Source organism: Anas acuta, chromosome 15, assembly GCF_963932015.1.
Source record: "Anas acuta chromosome 15, bAnaAcu1.1, whole genome shotgun sequence".
In the NCBI taxonomy this organism is placed as follows: Eukaryota; Metazoa; Chordata; class Aves; order Anseriformes; family Anatidae; genus Anas; species Anas acuta.
In genome coordinates, this window is record NC_088993.1 from 17,322,229 (window position 1) to 17,340,237 (window position 18,009).

General features: G+C 58.8%; 1 protein-coding gene and 1 long non-coding RNA gene across 2 annotated transcripts in view; one reads left to right on the top strand and one right to left on the bottom strand.

Annotated features, from left to right (window-relative positions):
• The window catches only part of GRID2IP (Grid2 interacting protein), a 30,275-nt gene that overhangs the window by 2,772 nt on the left and 9,494 nt on the right, over positions 1–18,009 (top strand). Inside the window, exons 3-11 of the mRNA XM_068699343.1 lie at positions 8,804–9,058; positions 9,520–9,605; positions 9,924–9,993; positions 10,856–10,950; positions 12,559–12,742; positions 14,994–15,148; positions 16,645–16,746; positions 17,425–17,522; positions 17,848–17,965. Of these exons, the coding sequence (XP_068555444.1) occupies positions 8,804–9,058; positions 9,520–9,605; positions 9,924–9,993; positions 10,856–10,950; positions 12,559–12,742; positions 14,994–15,148; positions 16,645–16,746; positions 17,425–17,522; positions 17,848–17,965 (1,163 nt within the window). The remainder of the gene's footprint in view (positions 1–8,803; positions 9,059–9,519; positions 9,606–9,923; positions 9,994–10,855; positions 10,951–12,558; positions 12,743–14,993; positions 15,149–16,644; positions 16,747–17,424; positions 17,523–17,847; positions 17,966–18,009) is intronic.
• LOC137864820 (uncharacterized) lies at positions 8,416–14,751 on the bottom strand. Its single transcript, XR_011101635.1, has 3 exons — positions 14,647–14,751; positions 9,514–11,585; positions 8,416–9,052 (listed from the first exon to the last, which is right to left on the bottom strand). It is a non-coding gene; the product is annotated as an uncharacterized lncRNA (long non-coding RNA).

The following is an 18,009-nucleotide window of genomic DNA, read 5'->3' on the forward strand; positions in this document are numbered from 1 at the left end:
TGCTTGTGGTTAACCCCTGGGGTCTGCCTGTCGGTGACAAGCAGCACGGCGCAGCAGCACTCACTGCCCGCGGGATGGGGGCACCCCCGGCTGCCCCTCCGTCCCCATCCCTGCAGGGAGCAGTGCCCACCGAGTCACCAGCTGCACCCGCCACACGGGACGTGGCTCATTTTTCTCGATGTCATTTCAAATTAGGTGCAGAATGGCTGGTGATTATCCAGGAGCCGGGCCAGAAAATAAACCAGGCTCTGCAATTAGAGAGCTGCCGGTGGCTGAGGCTCCGCGTGGGGCTGGGGCTGCCTCGGGGCGAGTGCTGCCTGCAGGGTCTCAGGCTGTGTGTGCTGGCAGAGCTCAGCTCGGGGTCCCCAGCACCCCTTTTTTCCCTGCAGAACAGCCGTGGGTGGGTGTGCAGCCGCCGCAGCTTTGTGCTGCTCTTGTCGCAGCCAAGTGGCGCGGGATGGGGACAGGGCTGGTGCCGGTGCACGGGCACGTGGTGGGGATTACGGCCAGGCTGAGACGATGGCCATTAGGGAATCAGGTCTCCATCTGGCCCCGCTCCGGGTCTGGCTTTCCAATTCCTGCTTTAATCAGTGGAATTGCAAGATATTACAGTTACCATAACAACGGCCCCGTGCTGGGGTCTCACCGCGCTTGCCGAGGTCCCGTGGAGGGGAGGGTGGGGGGAGCAGGTGGGTGCCGTGGCCCACAGTGCTCCCTGCTCCCCAGGGCTCTGCCATGGGGCACCCCAAGCCCCCAGCACCAGGAGCCCCTCGGCACCCCCCGGTCAGACCCCAGCCAAGGTAGCCTGGCTGTTTGGAGCCTGGCAGAGCTGGAGGCGCTGGGCACTGTCAGCTGGGCGGTTATATGGCTTATTTTTTCCCCACAGAAGGTGTTTGAATAAGTGTCTAAATTTCCCTGCAGACCCGAGCCCCTCTGCGGGGGGCACAGTCGGTTTCCTCCTGGGGTGTCCCTGACCCAGTGCTCCCAGGCGAGCGGCTGAGGGCACGGCCAGACCCGGTGCTGCCGTCCCTGTCCCTGCCCTGCACCCTCTGCAAGAGGTTAGTGCCAGGGCTGGGGCAGCGCGCTCAGGAAATCAGGCAGCTAATCTCAGTTTAATGGAAATGAAATACATAGCTTACGGAAAAGATTTACCCTCTAATCTTAATGAAATGAATTCAAGGGAAAAAATAAAAAAAAAAAAAGTTGCTTTGGAAACCAGGTTTCCCAGCTGAGGATGTGCGGGTGGGAGGCACACACAGCTGTGTGTTTGCTGCTTGGGCATAACATGAGCTGCTTAACTCTGTCACCGAACAGGTTTGCTGCTGAGCAAGAGCTTTTAATGCTTTTAATAACTCACCAAAAGGTGGTGAGAGACTCCCGTAGGCGCTGGGTGTGTAGGGCTGTGATTTCATTTGGGTCATTTCCCAATTGGGAAAGGGGCTGGGTTGTGGGGCTCAGGCTCAGCCCCCCGGCAGAGCAGCCCCAGACCCCCGTGGCTGTGCAAAGCCCAATCCTGCCCACTGCTACAGCCACAAGCAGGGCAGGCAGCGCTGTGCGCCCATGCACCAGGACGAGCCCTTCTCATGAGTGTGGGGCAGGCGAGGGCAGTGCCAGTGGCAGGGGCTGGGGAGGTGCTGGGGGTGATGCCGGGGTCCCCAGCGCTCTGTGGTGTGTGGTGGTGGCAGTGGCAGTGTCCCACTGTGGGTGACCATGTGGCATGCAGAGCCAGGCAGATGGCACATCCTCGTCCACCGCTGTCCTGGTGCTGGCCTGGCTGGATCTTCCCCCTGCACCGGCTGTGTTTAGTTCTGGGCTGCTGCCACTCTCCTCCTTCCCATGCCCCTGCCCAGGCTCCCCCAGTGCTCCCCGCGCGGTGCTGCTGTGCAGCGTAACCCAAGACCCCGGGATCAGCACAAAGCTCAGAGCTCGCCCTCGCAGGGACCGGGGCTGCAGACAGCGCTCCTCCTCCGGCTGTCCTCAGGCTGGGCTTTTTCGATTTTTTTATTTTTTTTTTCTTTCCGTTTAGCTCAAATGGATTCCATCCTATTTGCCCAGAATTAAGCTCCTGCAGATTTTAATTTGCTGACATTTTCTTCATCCGTTGGGTTGTGGATAGCAGGGATAATGCACGTGCTGCGCCAGTTCCTCCCTGCGCTCAGATCCCCTGCCCATATGGTTGGTCCGTGTAGTAAAAGTGCACAGTTGTAGTTCTGCTCAGGAATGATGAAAAGCAGCAGCGAGGGGGAAAGATGAGCTGTCTCGGGTAAGTACCGAACAGACCTTCCCCGGGACCCGAGGGGGCTGGGAGGGGAATGCTTTTAAAGCAGCTTAATTCTCAGACCGAGCAACCCCTGGCTCTGCAAAAACGAGATGTGTGAAAAGTTAATTAACTCTTCGCGTCCGGATTGCATCCGAGCTGCTGCCGCCAGAGGCTCTGTGGGCATCACAACTCTGCCAGCCGGGGGAGAGGGAATCTCTCGTTTTTTTGTGCCTCCATCGCCTGCGAGTGCCAGAGCCGGGGTCGTGTCCCGTGTCCTGTTTTGGCTGCTCCGCTCCCTGCGTGTGCAGGGCTGCAGCGTGCCGGGAGGGGAAGGGGCCGGTGGGTGGCATGGGGCAGGGGGATCCCGGGGGTGTGCGCCTCGCGGCACTGCTCTCCTTCGGAGATGTCTCAGCCAGGGCAGAGCTGCGGCTCCGGCAGAGGGATCGCATCAGCTCTGCACCGAGCAGTGCCCAGGGCTTGTCCCGGGGCTCGGGGGACAAAGTGGCCCCGGGCCACTTGGAGGCAAGTGGTGCAGACAGAGCCTCGCCTGCGTTTCCGTGAGGCTTAGAGCTCGTGACACACCGCGTACCGGTCCCTGCCTCCCTTTGTGCTGCCCCCCAGCAGCATCCGTCCCCATGCCGGTGTTGTTTTGGTTGAAACATCAGATCTGTGGGGTGATGGAAACCACACAGATCTCCTCTCTCCCCGTTGACCTTTAGCGTGACAAAAGCTCGTGCACTGACCACCAGCGCAGATGCCCCATGTGCAGGCACCGTCCTGTTAACCTGGATGTGATCAGTGGGGTGCACTGAGGTCCAGGCTGTGCTAACTCATCGGGAGGCAGCTCTGGTTGTTTGGGCTGTTAGGGGTTGTCGTGGGACTCCTTTGGGTCATTTCTTGTGCTTCACTCTGCTGCAAGGAGAACACAGCTGTAGTTTGTCCCTTCACTTCTTCAGCTGCAGCACGCTGCCTTTGCAACTGCCCCTGCTCAATTTGGGAGCCAAGGCAGGGACCGGAGGTGTCCCCGCTGCTGCAGGGGCCGCACGGGGGCTGAGCTGCAGCGAGCTCACTTGTGATTGCAGCCGCTTCTGATCCCTGACAAAGATAAAATCGCTGCCCAACGGGGGTTCCCTTATCACGGGAGAAATCCCACCGCCTTCATTTTAATAATGCTCCAAACAATCTATTTGTCTCGGCTTGTTTTTCACGGCAATAAAATCGCTTGGCATGGCCCCGCATTAAAATGCACCAGCCATCTGTGACTTTCCCTGGATAAGAAATTTCATTTCATCAGGATTTATATAGGATAGATCGCGCTGCTCCCCTGCCTGCCCCCCTCCCCACGTCTCCCTGCCTGCAGGCTTTGGGGAAAGCTTTCCTCCTCGCTGGGGCTGGAAGTGCAGCTCGGGTGAGGCACGGGTGATGCTTAGCCTGCTGCGTCGAGCTGCTGCCCCGGGCTCTGGGCAGGGCCACTGCACGGCCGTGTGGGCAGCAGGACGATAACGGAGGAAAAGCCGCTCTGGTTTGCTTCCGTTATAAAAAATCACTAATCTTACAGCCAGACGTATGCTAAATGGCCCAAAAAAGGAATTAGGGCAGCAGGAAAAAAAAAAAACGTGCCAGCAGTGAAAGCAGTTGGGAGCGAAGTTCCTTTTATTGCAGCAGAGTTCAAATAGGTCATGACCAAAATGCCTCGGTGCAAAATCTGTTATGGGATTAATTTGGTTTGACAAATCAAGCTGCTGCTGTAATGCAGATTTTATCAGCAGAGCCCGCATTCACACCAACACTGATTTCCGACTTTGATTTTGGAAAGCAGTTGCCCGGGCTGAGGGGTTTCTCGTGTCCTAAACATGAGAAACTGCATTTGTCCTGGTGTTCCCACGCTGAAGAGCTTACAAAAACACAAACAAAAAAAAACCTGCATGGTGCAGGCATGAGGCTGGCAGGGGAAGGTGACCGGGGGGTTCTCAGCATCATCTTGCTCAGGACATGTAGGGGGGTCCCCAACAAGGGGCTGGGAAGGGCCGCGGTGGGCTCTGCGTCTGTGCTGCCGGGTGGAGGAGCGCCGCCAGTCCTGTTCCATGCGAGCAGCAGCGGGCACCTCTGCAAAACAGCTGCGGCCAGATGAAGGATTACTGAGCCTTCCATTGCGGGGGGTGGGATGGGAGCCCTGCCTGCATGGAGAACCCGCTGGGAAAACCAGAGGTCTGCGCCCTCCACCTGCGAGTGCCGCTGGAGCTGTGGCTGCGTCCCCACGGGGCTGGAGGGCAGCGCGGGGCTGCCAGCACGGCCCTGCCCGTCCCCACTGTCACACCGTGGGACGAGTGCCCAGAGCCCGGCTACACTCCGCAGAGGTGTCCGTAGGGGAATCCAGGCAGGGAAAAGCAGATCAGATTTGAGATCTGTGCAGATCCTTACTGTATGGGTGAAGAATTTTCTATCACAGAAGCATGTGAAATTTAGCATTGCAGCTTGTTATCGGGGCAGAAGTGTTTTTCCAGCTTGGCAGCTGTTTATACGGCATAATTTAGACATAATCCAAATGTAGCTCAGTGTTTTAATCCACCCTGGGATGTGTTTTCTGCACAAGCGACAGACTCAAGGTCAGGCCTTTGATGGCTGTTTTGGGGCTAAACCATACATTTTTCATTTTTCTTTGCTTTGCTGCCTGGAGATCGTGTCTTATTTCTGCAGCTCTGGGAAGCTTCACATCCTCGTTATCAAAGGGCAGTGCTGTGTTTAAAGACAGCATTATATAAAAAAAAAAAGTTGTGTTTTTTTATCCTCTATCCCTAATGCAATGCGCGGCTGCGTCACCCTGGGGGTGAATGATGGGGGTGAATGATGCCCCCCAGCACAGCTTTGGGCCCATGAAGGCAGAAAGCTGAGGTCGGGTCCTGGCCCTGCTGTCGGTGACCCCACGAGCCAGGGCTGGAGCTGGTGGCCGTGGTGGCCGCGGTGGCTCCGCCGTGCACGAGCAGCGCCGCACCCGTGCCGTTGCTGTTTTCCTTTAAGGTTTCTCACCCATTACAGCGGCATGTAATTTAAACAGAAGCACTTTAGAAGTCAACTAATTAGCACCAGCGAGGCATCCCCCTGGAGTTCGGCGTGGAGCCGTGCCCTCCTTTCTGTGCAGCATCCTTACCAGAGAGTTCCAGCTGGAAATTACAGCGGCTGCAGTTTTAGGGAAAGCAAAAGGCTTCGCAGCCGAATTTCGGGGCAGAGCTGGTGCTGGGGAGAAGGGAAGGCAAAGCAGACACTAAAGCAGAACTGATAAAACAGGAGGAGGACGCGGCGCGTGGTAACCCCGGCGCTGGGAGGCGAGGTGAGGGCAGGCAGCCCAGGCGCTGCTGGCCGCCCATCTGGCCGCACTCCCCGCACCGCGGGGTGCCAGGGCAGGGCCCCGCTGGCACCGATCGGCTGCTGGAGCCGCGTCGTGGGCGTGAGCGGAGGCTGAATCTCAGCTGCATGAGGAGCTGAAGCATCTCCCTTTTGTTCCCGACGTACCTGGACAAATGGGAAAGGACCGGAGTTTCTCTCGGCATTTTCGGTACGTCTCTGCTCTGCTGCTCCGCGGGCGATGCCCGGGGTTAGATTTACCGGGCAGGGCTGGTGCTCCCGTGGGCATCCCCGCGATGTCTCTGCTGCCGTTCCCTCATGCGTGGCAGGGCATGGCCAGCGAGGGCACCACGGCTGCCAGCATTGCCTTGGCCTGGCCAGATCCTGCGCCCCCACGGCTGTGGTGCGGGGAGCTGGGGGAGTCAGGCAATGCTCAAGCAAAAATTGGGGCTGGGGGCTGGGGAGGTGGGAAGAGCTCTTCTGGGTCTGCTGTGGCTCTGTGACCGTAGCCCACCAGCAGGCTGGTTTGGGGTGCTGCCTGGTGCCAGGGTGGGAAGGGGCACGGAGCGGGGAGACCTCGTGGCTGGGCACCACGGCCGGTCCCCGGGGAGGTGGTGGGAGCTGTGGGTCCTGCAGAGCGCGGCACAGCACCAGCACTGGGCAGGGGGAGGCCCCTGGGCTGGCGGGGGAAAAAGGAAACCCTTAGCAAGTGCCAGCTGAGGAAAGAGGAATATCCTCAAGGAGATGAGCTGGAAATGACCTGTCTGTGAGTTTTGAAAGGAGTGGACAAAGACTGAGACGTGCTGACCACCCTCTGCTGAAGTGAGCCTCAGGGCGCAGAGCTGTGACGGGGCAGGGCAGGCTTCTGCCGGCCGCATTTCCCAGCCCCGTGGGAGCATGCAGCAACTCGCAGCGCTCGGGGACCTCTCCTGGCCTGGAAAATGCCCTGGATTCATATTGGTGCTGGTGCAGACTGAGTGCTGTTGAAGAACGTGTCCTGGTACACAGAGGAGGGCTGTCAGTGCGCTGGGGCTCTGCAGGGCTGGGCAGTGGGTGCAGGGCCACTGAGGCCAGGGCTGGGAACACCTTTCCCAGCCCCACTCTGACAGGGAATGCAGCCGACACGGAGCACGTGAGGAAGAGGAGAGGGAGGAAGATGAAGGTGCGAGGCCGGCGTTGCCTGGCTCCCCAGCACTGTGGGGCTGCTGGGCTGCCAGGTCCCCAGCTGCTTGCAGGGAGAGCCCTGCCACAGCATCCCTTCTGGAGAGAGGGAACCCAGCCGGGTGCTGGGCAGGGCTGATCCTGGGGACAGCCGGGCATCACGGGGCAGCTGTGGTTTCCCACGAAGTGCTGGGCACCATCCGCCCTGGTGCTGGTGTCGGTGCTGGTTTTGGTGCTGGTTTTGGTGCTGGTGTCGGTGTGTGCTGCGTGGGTGCATTGCGCTGGAGCTGCAGTAGCATCAGGCCAGCACCATGCCCTGCGCTGCCTTGTTGGTGTGCTGCTCGTTAAGGAGCAGATTTAAGCGCACACAATTTCTCAGGCCAGCCAAAACACGAAAGCACTGCCCTGCAGGTCCCCCAGCAGCGCCGTGGCCGTTCTGCACTCCCCGAGGCCGCTCTGGAAATTCTCTGCAAAAGGTTTCGCAGGAGGAAAATTATTTGCATGCTCTAATAGGATTATTTTTACCAGTCGTTTTGCTCCTCTCCATTCTAACACGCAGTTTTACTTTGAACACTGAGCCAATCCATAGAGAAATGTCTTTGTGCCTGCTACGAGCCAGCTGTACCTTGCTCCTCAGCTCCTTTCGTGAGGTAGCCGTCAGAGCAAAGTGGGACGGTCCTGCTGACAGCAGTGGGACTGAGCTAATTTGGCCAAATGAAATGAGACCGTGCTTGTTTTGCCTGCGAGGGGCTCGGGCCCTTTCCCCATGGGAGGGGAGCGCAGCCCAGCCCCGCTGCTGCCCGGTGCTCGCCTCCTCCCTGCCACGGGGCCGCAGACGCCTGCGTGCGGCTGGGGGAACGGTTCATTAGCACGGTTTCGCTCTTTTCTAGTTGCTGCTTCATCACAAATTGGCTGTGAATTGCACCAACGTGTTACTTATTTTAAATTATCACCAAATGCTTCGTGCGAGCATATGTCAGCATCGGGCCCAGCTGCAATCTGCCTGCTGTGGCTCAGCGGGAGGGCACGAGCTGCTCTGAGCTCTGCCTGTCCTCAGGAGGCAAATGGAGACCTCCTGGTCCGAGGGTTGGGCTCGGAGGTCTCCTCTCCTCCAGATTCATCCAGGCTTTCAGGTTCCTTTGGAGGTGATGCCCAGGGAGGTAACAAGGGGCACGAGGCGGCGTCTGGCGAGCGAGTGCAGCTGCGGCAGCCACGGCCTGGGCACAGCGCACGGAGTTGCTATAGAAACACCAGGAGATAACGATAACACCTCCTCAAGGAGCCCCCAAATGTGCAAACGGAAAGGGTGGGAGGAGGTGAACGAGGTGTTGGTGTTTGGCGGCTGTGATGGAAAGAGGGAAAAAAAAAAGAGAAAGGAAAAGGAAAGCATCTCCCCTGTTGCAACAAGCACGGGAGGAGTGCCACAGCCCAGAGCAAAAGCCGCAGGGCTTTCAGTAGAGGGCCTGGGCAGGAGATGGGCAGCGGCACCGTGTGGGTCCTGGCAAAGAGGCCACCCGTCCCGTCCCCTCGTAACACTGCTGAGAGCCACCTTGGGAGCCACAGCCCTCGGCAGCAGCGAGGTTTGCAGCAGAACAGGCTCCACAGAGCGAGATTTTCCCCCATAGGGCTGGCTCCTGAGCTGCTTTTGGGGGAAAAACAGTTCATTTAAGCCTTGGTGGCATACCAGGGCCAGTGGCTGAAGAGGTCTGGGATGGGACACAAGGAGGAACGGAGCTGTTTGAGTTGGTCTCTGCAAGTGGAGGGCTCTGAATTCCTCACCCTGATGGAGCCATGCATGGGACAGAGCAGGAGATGCAGCCAGCATCCCTGGTGTCCCCAGGGTTCCCTCTGTTCCTGACATCCCTGGTGTCCCCAGCCCTGCGCCCTGGTGCTCACAGCTCTGGGGAGGGCTGAGGCTGACAGCACACAGGGGCTGGTGCTGCTCTGGCCTCTCCTTTCCCTGATAGAGCAGGATCCAGAGCTCTGTGCCACGGCCACCTCGACCCCAATCCTCACCCCTTCCCTTGTCCTGTCTGCCAGGATTTTCATCCCCAAGAAGCACCGGCAGCGCTTCGACGAGGTGGTGTCGCAGAGCCTGATCAGCAAGCTGTGCCGCTCCAAGAGCCAGCAGCACAGCAACCGCCTGCGGCGCAGCCGGAGCGAGGACCACCAGGAGCGGCTCCTTGTGTCCACCCGCGCCAGCTCCGTGCCCCGCAGCCACGAGGAGGCCAGCAGGAGCCTGCGGAAAAGCACCTCGCTCATCACCAGCAATGTGCCCTCGGGGGCTGCCTGCAGGTAACGCCTCCCCCGGGTGCCCTGGAGCTCACAGTGCTTGGTGGTGTGCTGGGTGGGTGCTGGGAGGGATGCAGGATGGCCGTGCTGGATGCAGGATGCTCAGCCCTGCTGATGGGCCACGATGCCCAGGCACACAGCAGGCTGTCACCGTGCCTTGGTGGTGTCTGGGTGCCACAGCAGCAGGAGGAGGGGAGGACAGTGGTGCACAAGGGATTAACCCACTTCCCGCTGCCCATATGGCCAGAGCTCAGCAGCCCTGGAGCACCGAGCTGCCCTGGTGCTGCCCTGCTCTGCTCCCAGCCCCACGTCCCAGGCAGATGGATTGGGACTGGGACTGCCAGCAGAGCTGAGGAATCCTCCCACGGAGGGTCCAGGAAAGGGGGCTCTGGTGGGGCTGGGGAAGGGAACAAGAACCAAACGCTTGTCAGGCTCTGATGTCTCATTTGCTATTTCACCTGCAGAACCGTGCGGGTTTATAAAGGCAACAAAAGCTTTGGCTTCACGTTACGTGGACATGCACCAGTGTGGATCGAGTCTGTCCTGCCAGGTAAGAAAAGCTGCCGGCCTCAGGAGGCAGAGACCTAGCCCTGGGCTGAATGTGAAATTTTAAAGTGTTTGTTTGCTAGAAAATAGCAGAAGGGACTTTGACAAGGCTCAGTGGTGGAGCTTCCCAAGTTGAATAATTAATAACTTTGGTAGGATTTATCTTGGTTTGATGCACTCCCTGTTTTGAGGGGTAGAAGGCGTATTTAGTGAGTAGTCTGAAACCACACCTGCTTTTGAGTGCAAGCTGGGTGCTGGCATCACTGAGCCCGGTGGGCAGGGGCCCATCAGCTGAAGCCCCTCTCCTTCCCTTGACATGCAGGGAGCCCAGCTGAGAAGGCTGCGCTCAAAGCCGGAGACCGAATCTTATTTCTCAACGGCCTGGACATGAGGTAAGAGGCTCCTTAAAGCCCCTGGGATCGGGGGGACTCTGGGCAGTGGCAGGGGGCAGCACGGTTGTGTTCCTTGTTCACCTTTGTGTGACAGAGACCAGAGCTGGGTGTCTGTGAGAGTTGGCTGCTGGGGCATGAGGGTTTTTGCCCCATAAGGACATCTCCTGTAATAGTTTTTATAAAACTGGCTCTAAGAGGAGCATTTCAGCTCCAGCCCTGCTCTTCCTTTTACCTCAGCAGTGCAGTGGCAGCAGCCCGTATTTTCACCAGCTTGGACTTTCTGCACAAAAAGCAAGAGCAAAGGGTTAGAGCAGGCTACGTGATAAGAGAGAGCGATGAATATTTAAAGGTTAAACATCTGATGCTTCTGTCAGTGCTTCAGTTCTCACATTTCGGCTGATCCAGCAAACTGCTGGCTGATGCAGCACTGCCAGAACACAGAGGAGACCCAGCTGCAGATTGTCCTCTGAGCCCATATTTTGGCAGGCACCGTCCTGGGTCAGCCCGTGCCCTTCCCACCCAGCTCACATTTTCTTTCCACGCAGAACGGGGACAAGCAGAGACCACAGCAGTACCATTTAAATGGAGAGTTATCTGCTGGGTCTGAGCATAGCTTGAAGTCACACTGGCTTCACGTAGCACAACAGCTCTGGGAGGTGCTGGCACGCGCTGACTCCTTGCTGCGGGTACACCCGGAGCATCACGGCATGATTCACGCTGCCCCTCTGATCAGCACAGCTGGAGCCAGGCAAGGATGGAGAGCCCAGGGAGACCGCAGCCAGGGCAGCAGGGGCTGCCAGCAGCCAGCCGGGGCTGTTTGGCAGAGGAGGGCAGCTCTGACCGGCTCTCCTGTGCCCCGCAGGAACTGCTCCCACGACAAGGTGGTGTCGATGCTGCAGGGCAGCGGGGCGATGCCCACCTTGGTGGTGGAGGAGGGGATCGTCAACTTCTCCAACGGTAAGCGTGCCGGCCAGGAGGGGCCCGGAGCTAACCGGAACCCCAAATCTGAGGGCTCCCAAACTTGCCATGTCAGCAGGGAAGCACCACACACCCTCATGGGCTCAGCACGCTGCAGGCACTGCCTCCAGCCGGGGCAGGAGGCTGCTGGCTTTCTGGGGTCAGGCTTAATCCCTGGCCTGGCTGCTGTCCAGAAGGCTCAGTGTACTGTGTGATTGTCCTTGACAGCCCTGTCCCGCGTCCTCCACATGCAGTCTGTGCCGTGTACTTGGCTGAAGTAACCCAACCCCGTGCATCCATGGTCGCTGTGCAAATACCGCGGTTGTGCACGGACTGTGCTGTTCAGAAGAACTGCTGCTGCTGTGAATAATTTAGCTCACTGCTGGTGAGCGTGTCAGCAGGAGGAGGGTGGCTGGGGGTGATGTGGGTATTTGTCAGTGATTTCAGCACCACAGCTCAGCGCGGGGCTTGCTGTGGTGTTCCCAAAGCAGGGTGAAGGCAGCAGGGTCAGTGCGTTATTGGGGTGCTGCTCTGCAGTGCAGGAGTTAGTGAGTGGCTCGTCCAGCCAGAGCAGTGACAGACTCCCCTGTGCTCCTCATTGGCAGCCCGGTGCTACCAACCTGATTGCACGTGCCCTAGAAACAAAAGGGAGACCTTCACTGCTCATCAGTAGGGCCAGCAGCACTCAGCCCCTTGAAAGAAACTGAGACAGGATGGGATTTCTGCCCTCAGAGCCCTGGCCACATTCCCACATTCAAGCACACCCCAGAGCTTGGCCAGGTCCCTGTCCCAGCTGGGGACATCACCCTGCACTGCTCCAGGCTCAGCATGTGAAATGCACACCAAAGCATCCCCTGCCTCAGCTTGCTGGCAGGTAGCACTTGACTGGTGCTGCCCCTGAGGTCAGTGATTATCGTGAAGTGCCTTGAAGTTTGAGCACAGGCTTTGGAGAGCAAGAGAGGGAATGCCACCCGTGTGTTCCCAGGCAAATGCAGAAGCAGCCTGACCAAATTGCTCCTGGGGAGCAGCCCAGGCAGAACATCCCTGCCCATTCAGGGCAGGTTGCTGGGCCTGCTGGCACAGCCAGGAGCTCAGGAGCAGCCAGCCCCCAGCCCAGCTCCCCATGGCTCAGGACAAAGGCAAGGGCAGCCCCTGCTCCAGGCTGGCCAGAAAGCAGCCTTTTGTCAGCCACCCAGAGACCAAAACCTGTTTGACTCCCCCCTGGTGCAGCAGTGTGTGCATCAGGCTGTGTATTTCCATGGAGTGAGGTGCTCATGCTCTGGAAAAACCAGGAGGTGAAGCAGGGTGTGAGTGGTCTGGGGACACAGGCATCAGCCTGAAAGACCCCAGCAAGACCAAAAGGACCCTGCGGGGCCCAGATGCTGCATTCAGGAGGGAGGCCAGAGGCCTGCAGGGCACCCAGAGGTGGGTTACACCACTGTGGCTCCACAGCCTGTGTGGTTTTCCAGCCGGGAGGCACAGACCAGCCCCAGCTGCACCATTCTCACTCCTGCCCAGCAGACAGGGCTGCTGCAGGGCTCATCCTGTGGCCCCACTCCAGCCCCTTGCTCTGTTGAACTTTCTTCTCTCTCTACCTGCGCCTTGCAGACTCTGACTCTGCTGACTCCCCGACCGCCTCCTCCGCGCTCACCTCCCTGCAGTGGGTTGCAGAGATTCTCCCCTCTAGCATCAAGATCCAAGGGAGGACCTTCCACCAGCAGCTGGAGCACCTGCTCACCCCACCTGAGCGCTATACCATCTGCAAAGCCCTGGAAAGCTTCTTCCAACATCGGTAACTCGGCAGCAGCCCCACTCCTCTAACTCTGCCAACAGGACAGGTAGCGATGCCCACGTCAGGGTCAGACCTCAGCCTCGCAGGCTGTCAGCAGCGAGCTCTGATCCCTCTCTCCAGCTGTGCATTTCCCTCAGGGAAGGAGCTGAGGCTGAGCCCATCTCTTGCCAGGTGTCCTGGCGGTCAGATGCATTAGCTTTGGAGGTCAGTTCCATCTCCCTTTCCCCCCCCCACCATAAGGCGACCTTGTCTCCCACAGCTGCCTCTGGCAGTAATCTCACCACGCTCCATTCCCAGCTCCTTGCTCTTCCCAGCATTTTGGCTGCAGCAGGACAGCTGCACAGCCCTCACCCTGGAGCTGCATGCGTCCTCCTTGTCCTGCTGCGGGGCTGAAACCCATCCCTGGGCAGCATCCAGACTTGCCGTAGTGACCTTGTTTTCTGCCCTTGGTCTTTAATCTTCCTGCACAGCGGTGCAGAAGCCACTGCTCAGGGTGCTGGGAGGTGCTCGCTGCCCCACCACGGGCTGGGCATGCACCAGGCAGAGCCAGGCAGGCTCCTGCTGCCTTCACGCAGCATTCTGCTTCATAAAGTCAGATAAGGATCTGAGTCCTCAGTTCTACAAGGAAATGCAACAAACCCCTCTGTGTTTAGGTCACTGGCAGCAATAGACAAGCTCCCAGCAGCATCACTAGGGCTGCACCACCACGATGCGACCAGAGCCCTGTGCTGCCCACCAGCCTGCAGGTGCTGAGGGAGGCACAGCTGCTGGAATCCCCCCCCAGCAGCTGAGCAAACCCTGCTCAGGCCCATAGTCACTACTTCTACCACAATAAAGCAGAAGTCATTGCTGTGAGCTCTCCCGAGACCACTCTGCTTCTGTGGGATTCCCCCAGTGGGCATTTGTGTGAGAACAGCTGCAGGGCACCAGGGTCTGCAGCTGGGAAAGGCAGACCTGAGCAGGGCTCTGCAGCACCGGGGGGGGGAACTTGAGTCCTGTGAACAGAGCCAGGCAGCTACCTCTCAGCAGGGCTGTTCCCAGGGCCATCACCTTCATCTGCTCTAGGGCTGCACAAGGGGCACAGGGACCCCACTGGTCCTCCTGAGGAGTTTGTCTCACCTGTAGCTGCCCCATTTCACAATAATTCATCACCAGCTAATTGTGTGTTTGCCCCAGGTGAGCTATCTGTGACCTGTAATTGCCCTGAGAAAGGCAGAAATCCCCAAATATTAAGTTTATGCTGCCTGCAGGCTCAGCAAGCAGGCAGCAGCATTTCCCAGCTGTGAGCACAGGAGGGAGCAGGACACCCACAGCTGGGCTGGGGCCAGCTCAGCCTGCCCACAAACTGGGAGAACAGCGAGCCCAGGGGGCACAGCAGCACCTGTCCTTGCAGCACCTCCGAAATACCAACATCCCAGTGGGGAACAGGCTGCGGGCAGCCAGGAGCTGAGCCCAGCTCCACAGAAAAAGCAAATTAGCACAGAGCTAGAAGGCAGCAAAATAACCCCATTCCCCCCTCAGCTATCCCTCACAGACCTGGTCCCTGCTCATTAGGGGACAGGGACACTCCATGGGGTTAATATCAAGACAACAGATCTGTTGTAAATACAGAGTCTCCTTCCAGTTCCTTATAAGAAATTCTTGCTGTTGCTTTTACAAGCAGGATGCAGCAGTTGCAGGAAGCTTTGGCCTCAGATCCCCACCTCAGCTGCTCAGCAGAGGAGCAGCCTGACCTCAGCTCTCAGGAGGCAGCTCTTCCTGAGGCATCCTTCCCTGGGGTGCCTCATCCTCCTCCCTGAATCTGGTGCTCAGCCCTGGTGTTCCCAACAGCCCTTCCACCACCACCACAGAGCCAACACAAAGCAGAGCCTTCAGCCCAGCCCTCCTCTCCAGCATGCTCCTACCTGAGCCTGCCTGCTGCCATCAGCACCTTGGACCTTGCCAGAGCATCTCTGCCTTCTAGGGCTCCTCCAGGCAGCTCCCCCAGAGCCCAGCCTGCCTCGTGAACCAGGTTTTATAGCCCGGCTGCCAGGTGCTGCTGGGCCCAGGAGCTCTCTGTGCATTAGCACCACCTGCACAGCTCCACGTCCCTGACATCTCTCCCTGAAGGGCTCTGTCCCTCGCTGGCAGCTCTGCGTGGAGCTGACGTGGTGTGCTCACACCGAGAGGCCGGGCAGCACAGAGCCGTGTGCTGGGGCTGTGCAGCTCAGGACGTGCTCACTGCCTGGCCCCTCTCTTTCCAATCTTGCAGGAATATTGACACTCTCATTGTGGATGTGTACCCGGTGCTAGACACACCAGCCAAGCAAGTCATTTGGCAGTTTATCTACCAGCTGCTGACGTACGAAGAGCAGGAGCACTGCCAGCAAAAGATTGCCAGGTTTCTTGGTTACAAGTCCTTGGCAGGTGAGAGGAGAGCCCCCGCCGTGTCCCGCAGGCCCCCGGGGAGCTTGGTGCTGCCCCTTGCTGCCCTGTGCAGTGTGGCTCCGGCTCCTGGCACCCATGAGGGTTTGATCTGTGACCGTCAGGCTGAGGTTGAGAGGAGAGGTGGTGCTGGTGCACTGGCAGAGGTTGTCTGCGGCAGCAAAGGGCTTCAGAGGCTGCTCAGGAGGTTGGAGGTTAGGAAGGGAATGGATGGCCGAGGGGCAGCGCCTGGCTAAGAGAGGCAGGTGATGGATGGCAGCGGTGTCTGGGGAGGTCTGCAGCAGCCAGCTGTGCACGGGCACCTGCTGGTAACGCTGGGCTAGGAGGGGGTATCTTGACCTGACGATGCCAGAGGGGTGGCAGGAGCACAGCTCGCCCAGAGACATCGCTTGTCCCTGTCCCCTGAGGGATGCCTGCGGTCTGCCTCTGCTGCCAGCATCGCTCGTTGCTGTGGCAACACAAAACCCAAAACCAGCCGTGGCTCGGTGAGGATTACGGGCTCTGCACTCAGACAGCAGAAAGTGGAGGGCAAATTGGGACTGAAACGTTTTAATCTTTGGATTTGGGCTTCTGAGTTGCTTTCAGATTCTTCTATTCTAGGCCATTTGCATTTTGTTGTTATGTTTATTTTAGAATCAGTGTAGGTAAAACTGTGTGAAGAAGGTGTTTGAGTTCAGAGAGGCTTTTGGAAGAGCACAGTTCTTTTGGCACAGCTTTTCCCCTCACAGGGAGAAACAGCTGAGCAGTCCTGGTGCAAATACCCCATGGAAAACTGAGGGGTATTTGCTCACCTAATCTGCACAATTTCCACTGCTTTCGTGTGTGCAAAATCATGGCTCGATGTACCTAAATTGTTGGATATTCCTAGGAGCTAAGACCCTAAAAATGGAGTTTATAAACTTGAGAAGATCTCGGGGGAAGTCTGTATGTTTGCAGTCAGCAGCCCATGCCAGGGATGCCAGGCAGGTGTCCCCAGCCATGGACAGAGGAGGACGGTGCTGAGCCTCCCAGGACCACGCTGTGCACGGGCTGCTCCCTGGCTCCTTTTGGCCTCTCAGCAGCGCGGGGCAGTCTGTGAGCACCCCAGGTTCTGGTCTTTGCATGATGTGTGTCCACGTGTGGGAGCGGGATGGCCGGAGATCCATGAATTTTGGATGGCTCTTCACCTGGGCTTCATCCAGACCCGGAGGCTATCTCTGACCTTGGTGTGTTTCGGGCTGTGACCGTCACTCTGTTGGATACCAGGCAGCCCGGGGGTGCTCCGGTATCCTCGTCCTGCTGTGTCTGAGCCTCTGAGCCATCGCACTGACCTGCACACAAATTAACTCATTAGCATGGCTCCTGCAGGCAGTGCTCTGGTGCTGCCCCACTCCTGGGCTGGGGGGCAGAGCGGCTGCGTGCCCCAACGGCTGGGGGGCAGCCCCATGGGGGGGTCCTACACAGCTCTCCACGTCTCACCGGGCATCTCTCTGCTGCAGCCGAGCCGGAGGCAGAGGAGCGTTACCGCAGCTCCGTGCGAGGGGCCTCCCTGTGCCGGGGCAGCCTTCGGACCCCCCGTCCCGAGGAAGGGGGGGCTGCAGGTGGGTGGCACGGGGCCGAGTGGGGCTCCCGGTGTGGGGAGGAGGGTGCTGGGGTCCCAAGGGCTGCGCCCGAGTGCTCTGCCCCAGGTCGGTGTCCTGGCCTGTCCCTGAGCACCAGCAGTGGGAAATGGTGGAGGTTGGGATGGGGTGAGCCCAAAGCCTTTGTCTGGAAATCCCTGCTTTTTGGAACAGCTGAAACAAGCAGTTCCAATACGAAGCCACTTGGGCTGAGCCTGAACGTTGTTTCCAGCCCTTTCCATTGCTCGGAAGTGAATTGCGAGGGTCAGCAGCCCATGGGGTTTTCAGTAACCAAAAAATGTATTTTATTTATTCCCATTTAGACAAACTGAGTACAGAGAGGTAAGGGGCACAGGAGGATTGTCTCTCAGCTGTGCTTGTTTTCTGGTACACGCCACGTTTCACTGCTGGGTGGCTGCTGCCACGTTAAACCACCCCCTGCCCCTTACACTTGCACCCCTGGCACCAGCACTGGGGGCTGCCTGCACCCATCCCTGGGGGCCTCGGCCCCGGGAGCTCGTGGGGCTTTGCTGCATGCCTGGTCGGGGTGAGGGGTGGGCAGAGGATGGGAGAGACCTTCACGGGTCAGGACTGTTGGGGGCTGCTGGGGGCATGCACAGCATGGAGGGCTCCTGATGGGTTTGTGTCTTCCTTCGGCAGGTCAGAGTGACACCGTGGAGGTCCCGGTTCGCCTGATCCCTGGAGAGAGGCAGGCTGGGGACGGCACATCCCTGCCAGAGACCCCCAACCCCAAAATGGTGCGGCTGTCACCCGTGGGTGGGAGGTGGGGAGGGCTCCTGGCGGCGCTTTGCCCCAGGAACGTGGGACCTTTGCCTTCATGGTGTTAGTACCAGTACAGTGTTAGTACCAGTGGGGTCTGTCCTTGTCTTGCAGCCTTGTGGGAGGCTCCTGGGGAGCTTCAGAAAGTCAGGGTAGCCTAGGTTTGGGGTGCAGCAGTCCTTTAAAGAATAAAGGACATCTGTGCTGGACGTTGTGCCCCGGGACATCGCAGGTCCCTGGGGAGGGGTCACAAGCCAGGTCTCAGTTTGGGCACTGCCAGCATCTCCTTGCCCTTTTCCCCAGATGTCGGCTGTGTACGCAGAGCTGGAAAACCGCCTGCTGGGCAGCTTCGCCAGCAAGATGGGCACTGCTGCCCTGCACAGGGCATCGCCTCCGGCCCCGGAGCCAGCGCGCACTGCAGGTACCGTCTGCCCCCCCAGACGGTAGAGCTGGGGGGGCTCAGGG